Genomic DNA, 21513 nt, shown 5'->3' with positions numbered 1-21513 from the left:
ACGTGACGCGACGCGAGCGGGCGATGAAATCTCATTAAAATACATGTTTTTGAATGAGACCGTCCTGACCTACCGCAAGCGACAACGAACCGTGCAACGACGTCGTCCACCCCTCCTATTTTCGCTCGCAGGCTCTATTTGAGCGAGGTTTCGCGGCTGTGCCCCACCCCCAAACACTTTTTATTGTTTTTTATTTATTATTTTGCTACACTGCCTATCTTTGGGCATTGTACATAGGAGTAAGAGACACATTATTGCGCTGAATGATTGTTATATAGGCCTGGAAATTGGGCTAAATATTCTGGAAAAGTTTTGGAAAAGTTTTGGAAATTCATTGCTAAAAATGTGTGGGGACCCTGTTGGAACAACATATTTTGATGGGGATCGGCGGCCAAAAACATATCATTTTGGGGATCCTATTCCTTGACAAGAAAACCTTTGAGCACCACTGATATAGCAACAATAGTTTTTTTCAGAAAAATTAAGACATCTGTTGACATTTGGCAGTTACAAATGTTCGCTTTGAAATATATACATTCAAAGATTTGCACAAATCTTCACGATTTTTCAAAAAAATTGCAGATCTGCAAGCTCGTAGCGAGAAGCTATGAGCTTGTAGATCTGCTATTTTTGAATAGCCCAAAGAAATCTCAAAACGACACGGATGCGTTCGCGGCCTTAATGGGTTAAATGAGCAATGTGATCCCTTTGGTCTGTGTTTGGCAAACAAAACGTAATGGAGGAATGAGTCACCAGAAAGCACCGCACCACCGCTCACACACTGTTCATCTGCACTGCATATCCAAGGTTATTATAGTTTAACGGTTTATTTCATTCATTTTGACCTTTTGTTTAAAATATCAGTACATTTTATACTTTGGCTATGCAAAGAAATCTGATCTACAATGAGCTTGTAGATGCTATTAAAAAAAAAAATCTTGGACATTTGTGCAAATTTTTGTTTGAATAATATATATGTTTTTTAAAACGAACATTTGTAACTCAAATCTTTGCTTCTGGGGTCCCTGGAACAACATATTTTCAGATGGGGGTCCGCGGCCAAATACATATCATTTTGGGGGTCCTTGACATGAAAACGTTTGAGAACCACTGATATTTTAGCAACATAAGTGTTTCAGAAAACTGTTTTTAGATTTATGTCTCAGATTTAGAAGACATATTTGTAGAATTGGAACCTCAGGCCTTAATGGGTTAAAGTGGGTTTGCTAGTTTAGTTGTGTGTGTGTGCTTTTTTTATGTCTTGGTTTTAGTTTTTTTTAATTAGTTTTAGATTAGTTTTATTGTAATAGTGGATAGTCAGTGGCGAGATACAACATTTAAAAAAATTGCCGATCTACAAGCTCACAATGTGTGGCGAGTATATAGATTGTAGATAATGACCATTTTGTTGACAACAGGGCTTAAGACTGGCACAGCTAAACATAATTGGAAGAATATATAAATATCCACCCCAAATACTTAGGCTTAGGTATGAAATATTGTCAAAGACCAAAACTAAGGACATTTTCTCTTTGATGTTTTAATAAATCATTCAAGCCATACAGTTTGCACTCATACAGTACATGCTAACATGGTCAGTGACACCCAATGGACAGCAGATGGTGGTTGGATTTGGTAGTGGCGCGCCACTGCCCTCTAGAGTAAGAATACATGTACTACAATGCAATGTGTGACCAAGATGGACTCAAATGCAAATAGTTTGGCTCTTGTTGGACGTCTAGCTCGGTTGCTCATTGCACGATAGGCTCTATTCACAGCAGCCATATTATGAAGACATTCACAGGTGTTACCAATGATACTAATGAAGGCTCTGTTCCATTCTGGTCAAACAGAGTCAGGGTGCTAATATTGTGCATGTTGGCCCACTGGAAACACCAGTGGGTCTACAGTTGGGGTCCAGGTACCCTCATGGGCTTCCAAATGGCCCCTTACAGGTCTGTAACTCTGAGAGTGTACAAATGGAACCAAATGGACCCGTAAGGGTCCATTTGGTTCCATTTGTACACACTCAGAGTTATGGGGGTCGTGGAAACCACTGTGCTACACTAAATGGAACAGAGCCTTCATTAGTATCATTGGTAACACCTGTGAATGTCTTCATAATATGGCTGCTGTGAATAGAGCCTATTCTTACAAGTTATACATCGTTGTAAAGTTGACTAATAAACAATAACAGCGATATAAAATACAATACCAATTGGTATTATTGAACGGGATAAATATTCGACCAAAGTTAAGTTTCCAAACCTTTATTGAGTATATAGGATAGAAAGCTAGACGTTTATTGATCCGATGAGAGAAATGTAGTTTTCATGGCAGTGCTGCAGAATGAAACGCAAGACAGAGCAACTGAGTAAAAACTAAGAACAAAATACAATTAATAAAATAAGAGTTAACAGGTAGTAACAAACAGGGATTAGGAATATGGTAGAGAAATAAAAGGAGTTACTTCTAGGGTCTTGCTTGTCCCTCCATACTTGGATTCTGGGATTGCATTTATAAGATAGCACTCTTTAGGCATTAAATATAAATCTATGCAAACGTAAATAAGTAGATGAATTGAACTATTCCTGAAAGATTTTGAAAGTTAAAAGTCTCTGTGGGTTTTTATATATATCCAGCTTTTGACTAAATCAGGGTTTTTTAACGTTTTCAGGCCAAGGACCCCCTAGCTGAGAGAGAGATGATGCAGGCACCCCCTCTGTATTGTACAATTTTTTATTTCAGATAAACTTTTGCTGTTTTTTTTCCCCCTCCACACCGATAACTCTTTGCCAAAAATAGCTGCGAGGTGTTGTGAGCTTGTAGATCTGCTATTTTTGGCTAAAGTTCTCCTCAAAATGTAAAAAAAATGTAGCAAAAAAATAATCATATCACACAAAGATTTGGCGGACCCCCTGTATTAACTCTGAGGACCCCTTAGGGGTCCCGGACCCCCTGTTGAAGACCCCTGGACTAAATGATAACCACATTGGATCCATTGGAACACATGATTACTTATGTTTTTCTTATTTCCTGAAATGTTGGACGTACAAGGTTTTCATCCATCAGCGATGACATGCAACTTTGAACATTGGTTCTCAAACTGGGGTGCAGGGACCCCCAGGGGTCCTTGAAGGGGTTCCCCAGCTAAAGTAGTTAATGTGGCATCACAATCATTTTAACCATATTTTATATTTTGGCTATTCAAAAATAGCAGATATACAAGCTCTTAGCACGTCACTTTGTGCCGCACTGCAAGCTTGTACATCTGCTTAATTTAAGATCTACAAGCTCATAGCGCGGCACCGAGTGGCGCGCTATGAGCTTGTAGATCTGCTATTTTTGAAAAATCATGAACACTTTTGCAAATCTATGAATATTTATTCAAATCTTTGCTTCTGGGTGGTCCCTGGAACAAAACATTTTGAGATGGGGGTCCGCGGCCAAATACGTACATATCTAACAATGTTTTCTAAATCCTAACAGTATGTTGCTACAGTATATCAGTGGCGCTCCAACTTTTCCATGTCAAGGACTCCCAAAATTATAAGTATTTGGCCGTGGACCCCCATCTCAAAAATAATGTTGTTTTGAATTTCTTTAATATAAATCTTCTCTTCTGGGGGTCCCTGGCACTAAACCTTTTCAGATGGGGGGTCGGCGGCCAAATACCACTCACACACATCTTATCTTGTTTTTATCTTTTTCTTCTTCCAGCACGGCAGAGGGTTTCACCAGCGCAGATAACTCCATGGTGACGGGATGGGAGACGTTTCTCCAGGCTCTAGGATACTTCCTCAAAATGTTCTTTGGTTCTGCAGCTCTGGGAACCCTGACTGGTCTCATCTCTGCTCTCGTATCCTGTGTGTGTGTGTGTGTGTGTGTGTGTGTGTGTGTGTGTGTGTGTGTGTGTGTGTGTGTGTGTGTGTGTGTGTGTGTGTGTGTGTGTGTGTGTGTGTGTGTGTGTGTGTGTGTGTGTGTGTGTGTGTGTGTGTGTGTGTGTGTGTGTGGACCAAACGTCCTCACAAGTATAGTAGAATTTGAAAGACAGGCATTTTTTTCCATCAAGAACAACATAAATTGTTCTCATAAAAGAACATAAATTGAACATAAATTGTTCTTTTATGGTTTATATTATTTTATTTTTTTAGAGGTTTAGAGGTTAGGTTTAGGGGTTTGAATTAAGAGTTAAACATGATTTATAGTTGATTGCGTGCCAGTGTCATGCACCGAAGAATTGTTTATAGATCAGCAATTTGTCGGCTCTAGGCTAACGGTTAAAAATGGCAAAGTGTATTAAGAATAACATTTATAAAATTGCCGATGTCCTCACAATGTGTTATGGTAGTATTGAGGCTATTTTGTTTGCTTAAAGGGAGTGTAAGTGATGTTTTCTTGTTTAAAATGTTGTCTTCAATAGCTCTTCTGTATATTCCCATAGTAAGCCTTGCTCCAGAGTGTTTGGTCAGTAACAGGGGTCTCCCCGTCGCTCCGGTCTTTAGAAAACAGAAAATACGTTTCAGGTCAACATGTCAATTTCATCCAATCAGGGGACAGAACTAATACAGGATAAACAAGTTACATTGGAAGTGATGAAACTGAAAAACCTGAAGTCTTGAATTTGGAACACTTCAAATTGAAGCTGATAAACGGGTACTTTCATCTGAAAATGTACTGTATTTTCTATTTATTAAAGAGTTGGAGAAATCTGAATACAAAGCTTTAATAAAAAAACATTTTGTTTTAACCAACAAAAGAAATAATCACTTTACAGCACCTTTAACAAGACGTCCTTCATAATGTCCATTAAGTAGTTGCCTTTGAGCTCCTTGACTCCTTGCTACAGTCTCTCAAACACTTTGATCTGAGGAAGACTCCATCTCTGGAGTTTGGAATGATGATCATCTTTGCCTACCTGCCTTATGGCCTGGCAGAAGGCATGAAGCTGTCTGGTGGGTGCGCGCGCGCGCACACACACACACACACACACACACACACACACACACACACACACACACACACACACACACACACACACACACACACACACACACACACACACACAGCTGTGTATGCAGGCAAACACAAGACCCTGATGAAACCGTTGTGGGGTGACAGTATGTGGGGTTTCTAGCTGAGGCTATTTTGCGTCCCCTGACCCTGGTTAGGATTTTCTATACAAATATCTACCTAATTAAAAAAGGATATCCAATTACAACAAGCCAGAAGTTCTAATCTAAACAAGTACAAAAGCAATAACATTCCCAAATTATAGTCATGAAAGCAATGAAGTGCAAAAACGTGCATAACAATTTTAAAGTGTTTGATTTCAACCAGTATTTTACCTTTTTCATTAAATATTTTGAGGTAATTTATTTTTTTGTATTTCAGTTGGTATTTAAGTTTACTAAAAAAAGATGAAGTGGTTTTGAGCTTTGCTACAGCATGCTACGGAGTACAAATTTTGCACATGGACTAAAACCACCAATAGGGACGAACTGTAATTACTTAAGCCCCGCCCCCTCTGTCTGCCCATTGGCTGGGCTTTAAACAGCCATTATTCCAGTTTGCTGCGTGCTACCAAGTACAAATTTGGTAAGTGGACTCAGACCACCAATAGGGACGAACTGAAATGAGTTATGCCCCGCCCCAAAGGCACCGCTTCCTTCACACAGGGTGTGATTTTTTTGTATTTCAGTTGGTATTTAAGTTTACTAAAAAAAGATGAAGTGGTTTTGAGCTTTGCTACCCTGCAGTTGTCATTCACTGATCCCCTTGTGGTGACTCTATTAGTGTTTGTCTTTGTCACATAAGGACAGGGTATTAATATCTTTGATTCAATGTTATCTTTCTGACCCGTTTGTGTCCCTCCCTCACAGGCATCATGTCCATCCTGTTCTCGGGCATCGTGATGTCTCACTACACCCATCACAACCTGTCTCCTGTCACCCAGATTCTGATGCAGCAGACGCTGCGCACCGTGGCCTTCATGTGTGGTCAGTATATATCCCTGTTGTTCCTGTGTCCTGACCCGCACCCCACCTCCAACCCACTGCTCCTTTAATACATTAACCCATTGAGACCTGAAGCCGATTCTACATGTCTCCTAAATCTCAACAGTATTCTCAAAAACGTATGTTTCTATATCAATGGTGCTCAATCTTTTTCATGTCAAGGACCCCCAAAATGATATGTATTTGGCCGCAGACCCCCATCAAAATATGTTGTTCCAGGGACCCCCCAGAAGCAAAGATTTGAGTTAGAAATGTTCGCTTTAAAATTATATATATTCAAAGATTTGCACACATTTTCACGATTTTTCAAAAATAGCAGATCTACAAGCTCGTAGCGCGGCACTCGGTGCCGCGCTATGAGCTTGTATATCTGCTATTTTTGAATAGCCCAAAGTGTAAAATAATGCTTTTTAGCTCAAATCTAAAAATGAACCAGTTCCAGGTCTTAATGGGTTAATCCATTAAGACCGGGAACGCATCTGTGACATTTAACTTATTATATATATATACAATATACAAGCTCATAGCACGGCACAGAGTGCCGCACTATGAGCTTGTATATCTGCTTTTTTTTTTTTTTTCGTGAAAATTATTGCAAACCTTTGAATATACTGTATACATTTGTAACTCAAATCTTTCTTTCTGAGGGTCCCTGGAACTAAGTATTTTGAGATGGGGGGTCTGCGGCCAAATACATATCATTTTGGGGGTCCTTGACAAGAAAATGCTTAAGCACTAATATAGCAACATAAGGTTTTCAGAAACCTGTTAGGATTTAGAAGATATTTGTAGGATGTGTTCCCTGATTGAAAGGGTTAATTAAAGTTCTACTTTTCATTATTTATTACAGAAACGTGCGTGTTTGCCTTCCTGGGCCTCTCCATCTTCAGCTTCCCTCACAAGTTTGAAATATCCTTCGTCATCTGGTGCATCGTAAGTACTGTTGACCTTTTTGAAAGCTTTTTGAAAGCTTTTCGAAATGTTTTTTTTTGCACACCACCGGGTCAAATACGCAGCGTCTCTGATTGCTGTGGCTATTGACCGTATAAGGGGCCGTGTCCACAGCTGCCAGCGCTTTTCCGTCACGCATTTCTATGGTAAAGACGTTCCGGAGCGCTCCTATTCCCAGTGCTGACATGGATTAAAAGATCTCGGTCACCACGATTGATTTCAGTCATTTGGATTCTATAGAAGCGCGGGGCATGTCTTCTATGGAAGCATGTCATGCACCGCGAACATCACGTTGAACAACACGCTCAACACCTGCGACGTGTTGTAAGCTTGTAGATACAGTAGCCTATTTTCAGTTATTTGTTATTTTAACCCATTAAGACCTGATGCCGCTTCTAAACATTTTCAAAATCCTAAAAAAAAATCGGGAAAAAATGTTTAAAAAATATTTTTCACGATTTTTCAAAAATAGCAGATCTACAAGCTCATAGCGCGGCACTCGGTGCCGCGCTATGAGCTTGTATATCTGCTATTTTTGAATAGCCAAAGAAATCTAAAGTGACAGAGATGCGTTCCAGGTCTTAATGGGTTAAGATTAAAGAGTACTTGAAGTGGTCAAATTAGAAAAAGAACGCACATTCAATCTTCCAGAAAATCCTAAATGATCTCAGATATTTCATAAAAGCAAAGGTTTTAAAATAAAATGACCTGCACACCGTCTGCAGTTGCACAATCGGAACACTTTTATTTAAGTCACATAGACCTTCCTCAGGCATCTGCAAAGTACAGTTTATATACTATTATATTATATTTCTTCAACTGGTTGGCTGTATGGCTGCCAAAACATAATTCTACACATTGTGCTAATTGTTTATGAAACACAGCACTAGTGTGTGGTGGGCTCCTTTCACGCTGTTTCACAAATCACATGTTAGGCCTAACAAACATTTATTTCAATCGTGGGATTTGATTTAGCTGTAGTCCTTGAGCATTGCATTTCAGCGTTCTCGGCGTCCAGCAATTCTTTGGGCAGAGCGCTCTGGGCACCTTAAGCAGAAAATAGCTCCTGGCTGTGTGTGACAACCACGGTTATTACCACAACCATAAGATGGCCTTGTTTACTGTCATTACAGCGAGGCCATTTGTGCTAATAACGCAGATGAAAGGACCTTCGCTTTCGAGTACAGCAACGGTTGATAGGATCGAAACGTTGCGGGCATCAGTAATTGCTCCATGCGAGCGCTCTGGTCCTATGCTCATAAAATGCTTTCTGTGGACATGGCAAGTGTTGCCATGTCTGCTTATTATTAGGGCTGGGACTCGATTAAAAAAATGAATCTAATTAATTAGAGGCTTTGTAATTAATTAATCGAAATTAATCGCATGTTTAATCGCATATCAATATTTGACCTGAGAAGCAATTTCTTTTCAGTTAATACAGATTTTGGTATATGAGTGAATCAATGAGTGAATACATACGTTTAAGCAACAAAAAATAGTTCTGCACACAAGCGTGTTTTTATCCACGCTTCCATCAGAGAGTTTTTTAAATCTAAATGTCCCATCCACTGGGCCAAGCAAAGCAGTCTGATCGGCTTCTTGTCCCATTGCGTGCACTGGGGTGTGTTGGCTGTTGGTTGGTGCACTGGTATGATCAGTACGCCTGAAACTCGTCCAGTGAGAAGTTCTGTGGTGCATAAACTAAGTGCGATTAAAATGCGATTAATTTTTTTAATCGCGTTAATTTTCTGTAATTAATTAATCTAAATTAATCAGTTAAAGTCCCAGCCCTACTTATTATTATTATCATTATTATCTTTTTTTAAAGATATTGTTGGGGCTTTTATGCCTTTATTGATAGTATTTTAGTGGAGACAGACAGGAAACAGGGAGAGAAAAATGGGGAGTGACACCCGGCACAGGTCATCGGGATCGGGATTTGAAGGCATTATATGTGGTATGCGCCTGGACCGCTAGGCCAGCGGGCGCCCCCCCACGTCTGCTTATTGTAAGTGAGTTTGGGCTTGTTTTTCTGTAAAGGTGCTTGTAAATATCGGTAGTTGCGCTTTTTTGGGATTTTAGCCAATTATTTTTTACCCCTTTTTCTCCCCAATTTAGTCGTTATGCCAATTGATTCCTCCCCACACACATTTCTGTGTTGTCACTGCTGTTGTATCCTACTGACTCACCTGCCAGTGAGGAGCCCCCACCAGGAGGACGTAGAGCCTTCGTCCTACTCCTCCCGTCCAACACTCCCCCGCTGACAGTTACAGTTACTTGCAGATTGATAATTATTACAAAACATACACAGCCCTATGACCCCTTCGGCCATTTCAAAAGATGTTTATACATTTGAAAACTTGAAATGGGACAAAGACATTCTGCATAATGAGTGCTTTTACTTTTGGTACATTGATGCCAATACTTTTGTACTTTTACTCAAGTACATTTTGAATTCCGGACTTTTACTTGTAACAGAGTATTTCTACATTGCAGTATTGGTACTTTTACTTAAGTAAAACATTTGCGTCCTTTTTCCGCCACTGCTTATTTCTCTCACAAAATCTGGCAACACTACCCCTAACTAGACTTAGCAATGTTGAGCAATGTCTTATCTCTCTCTACAGGTGCTGGTTCTTCTAGGCCGTGCGGTGAACATCTTCCCTCTGTCTTTCCTGCTCAACTTCTTCAGAGATCACAAGATCACGCCCAAGATGATGTTCATCATGTGGTTCAGTGGTAAAACGCATTGACAAATGTTCCAGTCCTGCCTGTAGGATTTCACTCATTTTGGATTCCGTAGAGTCCCAGCTTTTCTGTCATGCGTTTCCATGGGAAAGACGTTCCGGAGCGCGTGTTTTCTTCGAATCAGCCCGGCAGCTGGCTTGCCTTGCAGTAATGGTGCGCATCAGTGGTGGAAAGTAGCTTAGTACATTTACTTAAGTACTGTACTTAACTCATTGGCTGCCAGCTTTTTGAATTTTTACCTACAGCTGGCTGCCAGACTTTTTCAATGAGAAAAAAAAAGCACTTAGGAGCCGAGATACATAATTTTTAAGTTTTCAGTTACAAGGAAGTGTCTGGGAGCAAAACTCTTCGGAAAATCATATCTCCTTGGTCTTTGGGTTTTTTTAAGAAATTAAAAAAAAAAAAAAAAAAAAAAAAAAAAAACTTTTATTTTGAAAAAAAATTTTTTTTGAAAGAACGCAGATCTGCGTCAATGGCAGCCAACGGGCTTTTGCGCAAATGAACGCAGATCTGCGTCAATGGCAGCCAATGTGTTAATAGGGGTGTGCCGATACACTAATTTCACGAAACGATACGATACGATATTTGGCTCACAACTTCGATACGATTTCGATACGATACGATACGCACTTTTTTTATTATGAAAATATATGGGGGAGGAAAAAAGAAAATGCAAACAAATAATTCTGTTTTTGCATTATTCAGACATGCAAACTTGTAGCTTTTCAGCTACAATAGCCGTTTTCAATCCAAATAGTATGACACCTGACCCGAAAAAAAAACATGTTGTCACTCTTTTCACTTCGGGGCCGTTTGCATGCCTGATTATTATGATTGTAAAAAAAATATATATATATATTTTTTTCAAAAACGATATTTTTTTTCCCCAAAACGATACATATCGTCGCGAAAACGTATCGCGATATATCGCGGGACGATATATCGGCACACCCCTAGTACTTAAGTAACAATTTTGAGGTATTTGTACTTTACTTGAGTATTTCCAATTTCCAATACTTTTACTTCTACTCCACTACATCTCAGAGGCAAATATTGTACTTTTACTCCACTACAATTATTTGAAATATTAGCCATATTTTATACCTAGGCTATTTTCAAACATTGTTTTACTTTTACTTTTGGTACTTTAAGTACATTTTGATGCCAATACTTTTGTACTTTTACTCAAGTACATTTTGAATTCTGGACGTTTACTTTATATTGCAGTATTGGTACTTTTACTTAAGTAAAGAATTTGAGTACTTTTTCCACCACTGCTGCGCATGCATTGCGTAGCTCAACTTAATTTGCGTAGCTCAACTTAATTTTGTTCAGTAATCTGATCCTAAACCAGCATAATCATCACACAAGTTACACAGCCATTCATTTCCCTTAATCTTCGCTGTAAACAGCACTTCATTGCGTTTCCTCTCCTGATCAGTGCAGCGCGCCACACACACAGTCACACAGAACGGGTCTTCTCGGATCCACTCGGGTATTACACATAATGATAGACAGACCCGAGTTCCGAGGTAATAGTACCAGTGGTGTAAAAAAGTAACTAAATACATGTACTCAAGTACTGTACTTAAGTACAATTTTGAGGTACTTATACTTTACTGGAGTATTTGCGATGCGACGCATTGTGAGATTTTTAAGACATTTTAGGACGTTTACTTTTGGTACTTTTAGGACATTTGGACACCAATACTTTTGTAAATTTTATATTCCGGACTTTTACTTGTAACAGAGTTCTTCTACATTGCAGTATCGATACTTTTACTTAAGTAAAACATTTGAGGACTATTTCCACCACTGAATAGCATCGATACCGACCCGAGTGATTCTGATCAACTATGGATCCGACCCGTACGCGTCTCGGGTCAGGCTTCTATCGCTTCAATAATCCTCCGCTTTCCTCGGGACTTGGTTACACCCCTATGTCCATTCCTAAGTATTAACTTAGGAAAATGATTTTCCTTTTTAAACTTTGTGTCTGTTTCCTGGTCAGGTCTGAGAGGTGCCATCCCATACGCACTGAGCCTCCACCTGGGCCTGGAGCCCATAGAGAAGCGCCAGCTGATCGGCACCACCACCATCATCATCGTCCTCTTCACCATCCTCCTCATGGGGGGCGGGACCATGCCCCTCATACGCATCATGGACATAGAGGAGAGCCAATCGCGACGCAAGAACAAGAAAGGCATCACCCTCAGCAAGACTGAGAAAATGGTAATAATGCACGTTGTACACGATTAGGGCTGAGAGAGAGATGTAACAATCGTGATAAGAGACTAGATATTGTCTGGGATTTTGGTATTTTGGATGGTATTGTATTTTTTTCTGGTTGTAAGACTAATTTTAGCCCATCTAAAACAAGCTCACAACCTTTCTCTGAGAAAATGGAGAGAATATAAAAAATCATTCAATTTCAAAGGGATATTATTGTCACAATATTAATAACATTTGGGGCAGCCATAGCTTAGTGGGGAGAGGCTGTCTGTTAATCAGAAGGTTGCCGGTTCGCTTCCCGGCCCTGGTCTGACGCTATGTGTCCCTAAGTAAGACCCCTCCCCCCCTGAGTGCTCATCATAACCATCTGAGGTCTACAAATCAAAAAGAAAAGAATTGAGCTATCTTGGTCCAAACATTTTGATATTTCAATTCCTCAAACCCAGCCCCCCTAATCATTGTCCCTTTGATTTAACTTAGAACAGGTGCAAGTTCTACACACACACACACACACACACACACGCACACGCACACGCACACGCACACGCACACGCACACGCACACGCACACACACACAGACACAGACACAGACAGACAGACGTACACACGCGTACGTACACACACATGAACCGACATACTTGACTGTTGGATGGAATGGAACCTAGTTATTCCACCCTCTCGTCCATTGCCAGCCCTCCCCCCATTGTTTGGTAGAACAACAGACATCAAAGAGTTGATTGTTTCTTACGTCAAACTCATTGCGTTGACGGTGGCTTGAATGAGATCCAGGAACGTGCGCACACACACACACACACACACACACACACACACACACACACACACACACACACACACACACACACTCACACCAACGCTGACATAAACACAGAGGTGCCCAGAGACCGCAAAATACACAAAGCCATGTTCAATCTCATTTCATGATTAGCCGCCTCTCACCTCTGAAGGCTACTGTAGTTCAATCATGTTTCTCTTTCACTGTATTATAGAAATATTAATATTCCATTCAGGTGAAGTTTTAGATCATTTATTAGGAAGATTTCAGCAGACCAAACAGCATACACAGATCGGTAGAGCCAGGCCTTCTGGCCTGACCAACAACAAGCCTCCTGAACCTCATCTACCACAGTTCTTTATACTCCACATTGTACCAAAGATGCTATTCTAAATGGTCATATAAGGTCTGGACTAAAGATAAGAGCGACACAAACACAGCTACACAAATACACATAGCTGACACAGTGAGAGTAGCATGGGGGAAACAGGTCAGCTGTTGGATGGACAGCTGAGGAAAAACACAATTAAATAGTTGATCGCAATTATTTGAATCTGCAAGTCAAATGTAAAATGTCCCTTTTGTCCTGTCGGTATCCTCTCTATCCCCCTTTCTCTCATCCCTCTCTGGTTTATTCCACAGGGTAATGCTATAGAGACGGAGCATCTGTCAGAGCTCACAGAAGAGGAGTATGAGGCCCATATCTACCAGAGACAAGACCTCAAGGGCTTCCTGTGGCTCGACGCCAAATACCTCAACCCCTTCTTCACTAGGAGACTCACACAGGAGGTGTGTGTGTGTGTGTGTGTGTGTGTGTGTGTGTGTGTGTGTGTGTGTGTGTGTGTGTGTGTGCGTGTGCGTGCTTTTAAGCATGTGCCAAGCTGTGCTGTGTCATATCTCTCTGTTCCCAGCAGGCTGCAGCATTGCACATGAGTATATATGACTATATATTAAATTATTGCAGTCATTGCATTGTTGTAGCATGCACCCAATGTGTGCATGCACAGTGTTTTTCTCTATCCTATATTAGGATTCCCTTGGGCAAAATGTTGGTATTATATCAGAAATGCAGTATACTACTGTATATCAGTGTTTCCCAAACAGTCGGTCGGGAACTATTATTTGGCCGGGGTAGATATACCCTTTTTGTTACCTATTTGTTATTTTCTTATTTAAAATAATTTGTATGATTATAAAAAAAAAAAATCCAGAAATCTAACACTTTTCCAAAGAATTCCAAATATTTCAGAAACAAGAACTTTGCTAAACAAAATTTAAAAAAAATCCATAAATTTGCAAAACTTAAGAAATAGTGAAAATAGTGGAAAAAAAACTCACAACACGTTGTGGTGTGATGCAGTGTGAGCTTGTAGATCAGCTATTTTCACTATTTCTTAAGTTTTGAAAATGCACAAATAGTACTATTACAAATAGTAATAGTGCTTCATTGTAGACACTACTGTACGTTTTGCACCCTGTCCGTGCGCGCATGCGCGTGTGTGTGTGTCTGTCTGTATGTGAGCACCTAATCACCAACACCGTTGGGCCGATTGTAGGGAAACTGCACGCACGCTCCCTGGATGTCAGAGCAGAACCACTAGGCCGAGGAAGAAATGCCACTTGGGACATTTCAAATCAGCCGCTATAGCAGGCCGATTAGCGTTTTTACCTGCAATAAATACGCACCAATCTGCGTTCAACTTTGTACACACACTCCCTAGATGCCCAGGAAAAACCTTTGACCTGCATTTTTGTCTTCTGCCTTTTATAGTGCCACCAGGAGGCCAACTTATGTAAAAAAAACAAACACTTTTTTATATTACTTATTGTATCCAAATTCCACGCAAATCAATACTCATGAAGTCATGTGTCAAGACGGATCTTGCCTTTTATGTTGTTGGCTGCGGTGCTGGTGTCATTACGGTGGTGTCTCTGTGCGACAGTCATATTCATATATGGAGCCCGATGTCGGTCGTGCCCAAAGATAGGGCCTATGATGTCAGGCTTGGATGTTGCGGTTAGCCCCATATATGGAGTTCCAGGACGGGGCCTATGTTATCACACCTGGGTACGTCAGTTATCTCCATATATGGAGTTCCAGTTGAGAGTCTATGATGTCAGACTTGGGTATGTCAGCTATCTCCATATATGGGGATGTCGGGATGGAATAGGTCAGTTATTTCCTTATATGGGTTTCTGGGAGTCTAACAGTGGTATCCATTTATGACTAATGCTGGCAAGTATGCTCTGAAACGTTCTTTACAGACTTCAAACTTGGCGTGTGTATCGCTGAGATCCCGAGGGACAAGAAATAGTCAAAATAGTAGATCCACAACTCACAACACGTTGTGGTGTGACGCAGTGTGAGCTTGTAGATCAGCTATTTTTACTATTTCTTAAGTTTCGAAAATGTACAGATATAGTACATGTGCTTCATTGTCTCCCATACCGGGCACCGTACGCCCTCTGGTTGGTCGGCTCAACGGTTCTCCAAAAGCCATCCTCAAGTCCCCATATCCATATAACATAACATGGGCTGGGGGATTGAGCCCTGTAATAAGGAACAGGGGAGTGCATGACCTGCAAAGACACCTGCGCAAATTGGCGTTGTGTCTGATGTCACTGTAGAGATACTCAGCCTATATAATGTGGAGAAAATGCATCCAATGCATCAGAGTAACTTGTTATTAGAGGGATTTCTGATGCTGACAGAGAGACAAAGACAGAGAGACTAAAAGACAGAGACAGAAAGACAGAGACAGAAGGAGGTGCAGACAGAGACAGAAAGAGAACAAGACGGAGAGATGTTTCATCCCCAAAAGACCTATTCTCCGTCCCCATCATGGTCCATGAATAGCAGCAGCTTTGATGATGAACCAGCACTCCTGGAAGGAGCCAGGTCCCAGTCTTCCCAGGCTCATCAGGTCTGTTATCCTGTGTGTCCATACGCCTCAATGTCTCAGAGGAGTCACTACGACCTCTACTGCCAAATGCTGAGGAATGGACAACCCCCCTCAGCAGCCTGTCGGCCAATAACTAGCCCTGTAACCAGACCGAAACAAGGCCACACAGACCAACCAAGATCTTACAGTCAGCAATGGACTAAGACTTTAACTCAACCAGGAGAAGTAAAAACACATCCGTTGAATCACACAATAAGGAAACCCCACACGTGTAAACAGTGTGACCAGAGTTTCAGTGCGTTAAGTCAACTGACGATACACCAGCGTATCCACAACGGAGAAAAACCTTTCCATTGTAAACAGTGTGACAAGAGGTTCAACCAGGCAAGTAATCTGTACACACACCAGCGTGTGCACAGTGGAGAAAAACCTTTCTACTGTAAACGCTGTGACAAGAGCTTCAGTCAGTTCAACGACCTGAAGGCACACATGCGTACTCACTCTGGAGAAAAACCTTTCAGTTGTAAACAGTGTGACAAGAGTTTCAATCAGCCGAGCAATCTGTACCGACACCAGCGTCGTGTCCACACTGCCGGTGAAAAGTCTTTCCACTGTAATCAGTGTGACAAGAGTTTCATTGACTTATGTAATCTGAAGTCACATCAGCGTGTCCACACGGGAGAAAAGCCCTTCTGCTGTAAACAGTGTCACAAGACTTTTGGTCACTCGGGTAATCTGCGGAGACACGAGCGTTTCCACACGGGGGAAAGACCTTTCCACTGTGAGCCGTGTGGCAAGAGCTTCTCCGAGTCGTGTGATCTGCTGAGGCACCGGCGTGTCCACACCGGAGAAAAACCTTACATCTGTAATCATTGTGACAAGACGTTCAGTCAGTTAATTCATATGAAAAATCATGTGAAAAAACATGAGCGCAGTCTCCACGCTCCACAACTCTGATCACCTGTGCAGTGCCCCCCCCCCCCCCACTCGGGTCGTCAGCGATTACACGCGGAAAAGTTTGATCAGACAGAGTTCTTGTGATAGACGCTGCGACCCTTTTTGAGCGTGTCGATTGGCTTATTACTTCGGCAAAGATGTTTGATGTCAATGGGGGAAAAGCTGACAAAGTGCAGAGCCAAAGGTTATGTTTACTACGTATTAAGGGTTTAAGTGGTTACAAGTCTCATAATACTGTACACATTAACATTAATCCATTTCATATTAATAGAAAAGTGTAAACGAACAAAATGTGAAGCTACCAATGAAATCTTATCAAAAAGTTTTTTCTGCAGCACAAATCTATACAATATGAAGTGGTGGGTCCCTGCTTCATCTCTTTCTCAGCTGGATCCTTGGGCGGAAAAACGTTGTAATAATAATACATCAGACTTATATATAATAATACATCAGACTTATACAACACTTTTCTTAGTGCCCAAAGTCGCTTTACAAAACAAATCAAAATAAACAATTTAAGGGAAATTTTAAAAGGCTAAAAACATTAAGCTAAAACTAGGAAGCAGAAGGGAGATTTGGTTTGAGTTACGCAGGTTTTGAGGGAGGCTTTGAACACGGCAAGGGTGGGCTCTACTGTTTTGATGTGAGGTGGGAGTGGGTTCCAAAGGGAGGGGGCTGCAACTGAAAAAGCCCTGTCTCCCCAGGTGACAGAGAGGTTGGCAGGTGACACCCCAGGAGGTTGGCATCACCAGACCTGAGGGAGTGGGAGGGGCCGTGGCGTTGGAGGAGGTCATAGAGGTAGCGGGGAGCCTGGTTATTGAAGGCCTTGTAGGTGGTGATGAGTATTTTGAAATCTATGCTGTGTTTTACTGGGAACCAGTGAAGGGCGTGGAGGACTGGGGTGAAAGCCAACGTAGAAAGCTAACATCTTGACCACTAGCCTGAAGGGGATTTCCCCCTTGGCCTGGGGAGATATTAGGCTTTTGGTCATCAGGCAGAGCCTCTGAGCCACTACTGCTACACACACCGTTTTTTGACCTCCCCCACCAGGAAACCAGATCCGGGTCACAGCAACAATGTAACGCCGGGATTCAAACCCTGTGTGTCCCGCGTGGGAATTTCATTTTATTTCACATGTACAGTTTGTTGTATGTAACGTGTGTGTTTTCTGCTCGTGTCTCAGGACCTGCTCCACGGCCGCATCCAGATGAAGACGCTGACCAACAAGTGGTACGAGGAGGTCCGGCAGGGGCCGTCGGGGTCCGAAGACGACGCCGACGAAGCCGAGTTGCTTTGAACGGCGTCGCACTCTTAGTGATTTATACCCTGGTTTCCCAGGGTATAGCGGGTATCTCTTAGCCTGGAATCCAGACTGATTCGCTCCGTTCAGCTTCTTTTTTTTCCTCAATTTTTTTTTCACTTCGCTTCTCAGTCTGACCGTCTTCCATTTGAGCCTGATTTCCGAACGTCGCCTGTTGTTACGTAGGCACGTCATTGTTGATTGGATAGTGCTATCAACCAATCACAGTAGGAAGGGAAGGGACTTGGAATTGTACATTGGAAGGCTCTGGTCCCTGCCCCGCCCACAGACAGACCAAATCAGAATAGTCTGCGTCTGGGTGTCCGAAAGCGCCCTTCCACAGGCTGAGAAGCGAAGTGGGAAAGAAAAAAAAAAGTCTGCTGTACGGAGCGATGCTGTTTATCTCTGTGAGCGGGCAGGCAGGGTATGCTCTCTGGCTCTTTTCCACTACCAAGGGCACAATACAGACTCCCTCAGACGTCGGAAAATCTCCCGGTTCGGAAAGGCTTCCGCTAGGCTAAAGTTCGGAGAGTCAGGACATCTGGAGGTGCACGGGTTCTGAGGAAAAGTTCTGGAACCGCCCCAAAGGTCAAAATGACATCAATTTGTAGTTTTATCACCTCCGTTTCCACGACCGATGCCAGATTTTTAGGTCTAACCCCGATTATGTTGAGTCTTAGTCCACCAATTACCGATGTTTTGATCAATATTTTGTAAAAAAAAAAAAAAAGTACAAAATTCTCTAAGTCAATTAGATTTTTTTTTTCAAAATTGTTCCAAAAATGACCCACCTATTAGCTCACAACGGCTTGTAGGTTTATTTATTTTTTCGTTGTCATGCCCAAAAAGGGCTGCAAAGTTGAGAGGGTTTAACCACTTTAACCCCAAGTATCCGTATTCTGCTGAAATCGTTCGCAGAAAACAGCCGATATACTAGCCCAAATAGCACGAAATATCGCATATTATTTATTTTGATTATTGGTATTGGCCATTGTCAGTCATTTATTTGTGCATATAAGTTACTAAGATGTTCACTCCGTCAAACCTAGTCCTTTGTTGCGCTGCTAAGAGCAATGGTCACCGAAGTATGGCCATTTGAAGTGTTGGTTATGTGACATATCTGCCACGTGCAATGTTCGTTTACAAAACCTAAAAAGCCAAACAGAAATGTAATTTGGTATGTTCCAATGTTCAACGGAAAAACACAATTCAATCATTAAATCACAATTATTTTTTATGACAATTAATCGTCAAATAAAATGTTATGATTCGTGACAGCCCCGAGGTTGTCTTAGTTCTTGTAGTGGGAGAGAGCCATTGAATGAATGACCTTGTCGTGCAAATCTTGTCGCGTTAGCCGACTTCCTGACATGTTTGATCGACAGGCTTCGATCAGTGGCCATTATTATGGGTTGTAAAACCACTCGATCTGTCTACCGCCATGTCTTATATACAACTATGTCATTGAGCCCAGTGATTCTCGGCCAGAAAAATGTTGAGAACCACAGATTTTAAGCCTGAGCCAAGCCAAAATGTGCACAGAACACATGGGCCCTTACATACAGTACAGGCCTTTCTCATTGAGCCTGAGCCAAGCCAAAATGCAATTATGTTGAATCATCAACGTTGCTGTCAAAACAAAAACTGGAAAAATGTGTGAAGACGTGTGATAATGCATATGTATATTGTTATACAAATTCTGTGTAGTTGCTATAGAAGGGACAAGGGAAATGATTCTGATAGATGTTTAAAGTTATTTATATTAAGGATTTAGACATAATGAGGGAAAGCAAAGGGGAGCTTGTGCCACACAGGTCCACAGAAAGACTGAAATTCTGGGGAGACGTACTGTAAGCTGAAAATAGCCGATCTACAAGCTCACAACTGAGCTTGTAGATCGGCTATTTTCAGCAAAGACTTTTTTTTAATGTAGAGTGAAAACAAAAAATACGCTAGTGTATAGCCCTGATGGACTGATTCTGTGGACACAGCTCCTGACAGTTCTCTCATAAAAAGCAATACTACTAGAGCACCTTCTCACTGTCTCTGGTTACTGTAGTGGTGTGATTTAGCAAAGTGGCTTGTTGTTATGCGGGTTTATTTTTTTATTTAAATTAAAACATTTAAATGAATGTCTAATTCCAGTATGCTGGGGAAGGAACCAAAACGTGTTTGCTCTGTATCTCAAATCAACAACAACAAAAATCAAGTCACACATTTAAAGCGGCACTATGTAACTTTTTTTAATTAATAAAATGTAATTAACAATCTGTATGGTAGAGTATGTTAATACAATGTAATTTATACAATTGGGGCAGTTGTATTTTGTCTCCCTGCTCTTCTATTGAGACATTTAGATGGTCACGTCTCACCTAGACACAGGATATGACACAAATTATGACCTGATGGTCAAGATTCAATTTATCCCCTGAGCAAGCAGGCAGATTCAATGGTAAAAAAAAAATGTCAGCACTTGTGCAAAAAAACGGGTACAAATCTGGGGTAGAGAAGTATAGTGCAGCTTTTTTAACAACTTTCACTTTTAAAATAGTGAAAATAGCTGATCTACACAATGTGACGCATTGTGAGCTTACAGTTCAGCATTTTTTTTCAACTAGTTCAGCTATTTTTTTTTTGTTTCAACAATCACGAAATAGGGCATTCATTTATGGAGGGAGGAAAAAAAGTACAAAATCTCAATATAATTTGGAAATTCAATAGTAATGTTATTGTGGATTGATTTCCTCTTTTAACTGATGCATACAAACAAGGTGCTCCTTTTTATGTTGCATTTCATTTGTATGTTTTTTTTAAATTGTTCTCAGCTGGGTTTCCTTCTCCTGCATTGTGTACACCCAGTGGTTCTCAAAGTGGGGTCCGAGGACCACCAGGGGTCCTTGAAAGGGGGTCATCAGCAAAATGTGTTCATAATTGCGAACGCGGAAGGAGGCGCGGCGCGCCTCCGCCCAAGTGGAGCATACTATGAAACTCTGCTCTCATTGGCCCTCATTTATCAACGCAGCGTATAAACCGCCGTATATTTTTCCATATATTCGGCGTACACCAACGTCGAAGTCACATTTATCAACGCATCCTACACAGCTGATCCGAGCGTACACTTGGTCCCAGCCTTGGTAAATGTCACGGCTGAAACGAGCGTCATTTAAATAACACGCCCTTAAAATATTCTCAAAACGCCCCGATTTTACGACATGAAGACGAACCAGAATACGACCAAAGCCATGAAAAGCCAATAAGAAACAGTCGCCCCCCCCCCTCCCTGGCCTCGCCGCACACGCCTCTCTCTCTCTCTCTCGCTCTCTCTTGCTCTCTCGCTCTCTCACACACACACACACACACACACACACACACACACACACACACACACACACACACACGCGCCCGCCCAACTTTGTCTTTCATGTCCGTGTCCGTAGCGTAGCGGGAAAGGTGCCGTCCCGACCGCGGGACTCCCGGCGCAAAAGCGCTCGTATATTTTTGAAAATAGCAGATCTACAAGCTCACAACGCGTCGCGATGCAACGCTGGCTTGTGAGCTTGTAGATCTGCTATTTTCAATACAGACAGATCTACAATCTTATCTGAATGACTG

General features: G+C 41.5%; 1 protein-coding gene across 1 annotated transcript in view; it reads left to right on the top strand.

Annotated features, from left to right (window-relative positions):
* slc9a8 (solute carrier family 9 member 8) overlaps positions 1-18653 on the top strand; it is an 88091-nt gene extending 69438 nt beyond the window's left edge. The window contains exons 9-16 of the mRNA XM_084069900.1: positions 3721-3859; positions 4850-4955; positions 5883-5999; positions 6868-6950; positions 9596-9707; positions 11728-11948; positions 13384-13530; positions 17785-18653. Coding sequence (XP_083926026.1) covers positions 3721-3859; positions 4850-4955; positions 5883-5999; positions 6868-6950; positions 9596-9707; positions 11728-11948; positions 13384-13530; positions 17785-17898 — 1039 coding nt within the window. The 3' untranslated portion in view covers positions 17899-18653. The remainder of the gene's footprint in view (positions 1-3720; positions 3860-4849; positions 4956-5882; positions 6000-6867; positions 6951-9595; positions 9708-11727; positions 11949-13383; positions 13531-17784) is intronic.
* The last annotated feature ends 2860 nt before the right edge of the window (positions 18654-21513 follow it).

Source organism: Gymnoscopelus microlampas, assembly GCF_963454915.1.
Source record: "Gymnoscopelus microlampas genome assembly, chromosome: 10".
Classification (NCBI taxonomy): Eukaryota; Metazoa; Chordata; class Actinopteri; order Myctophiformes; family Myctophidae; genus Gymnoscopelus; species Gymnoscopelus microlampas.
This window is presented reverse-complemented; position numbering and strand designations above follow the sequence as displayed.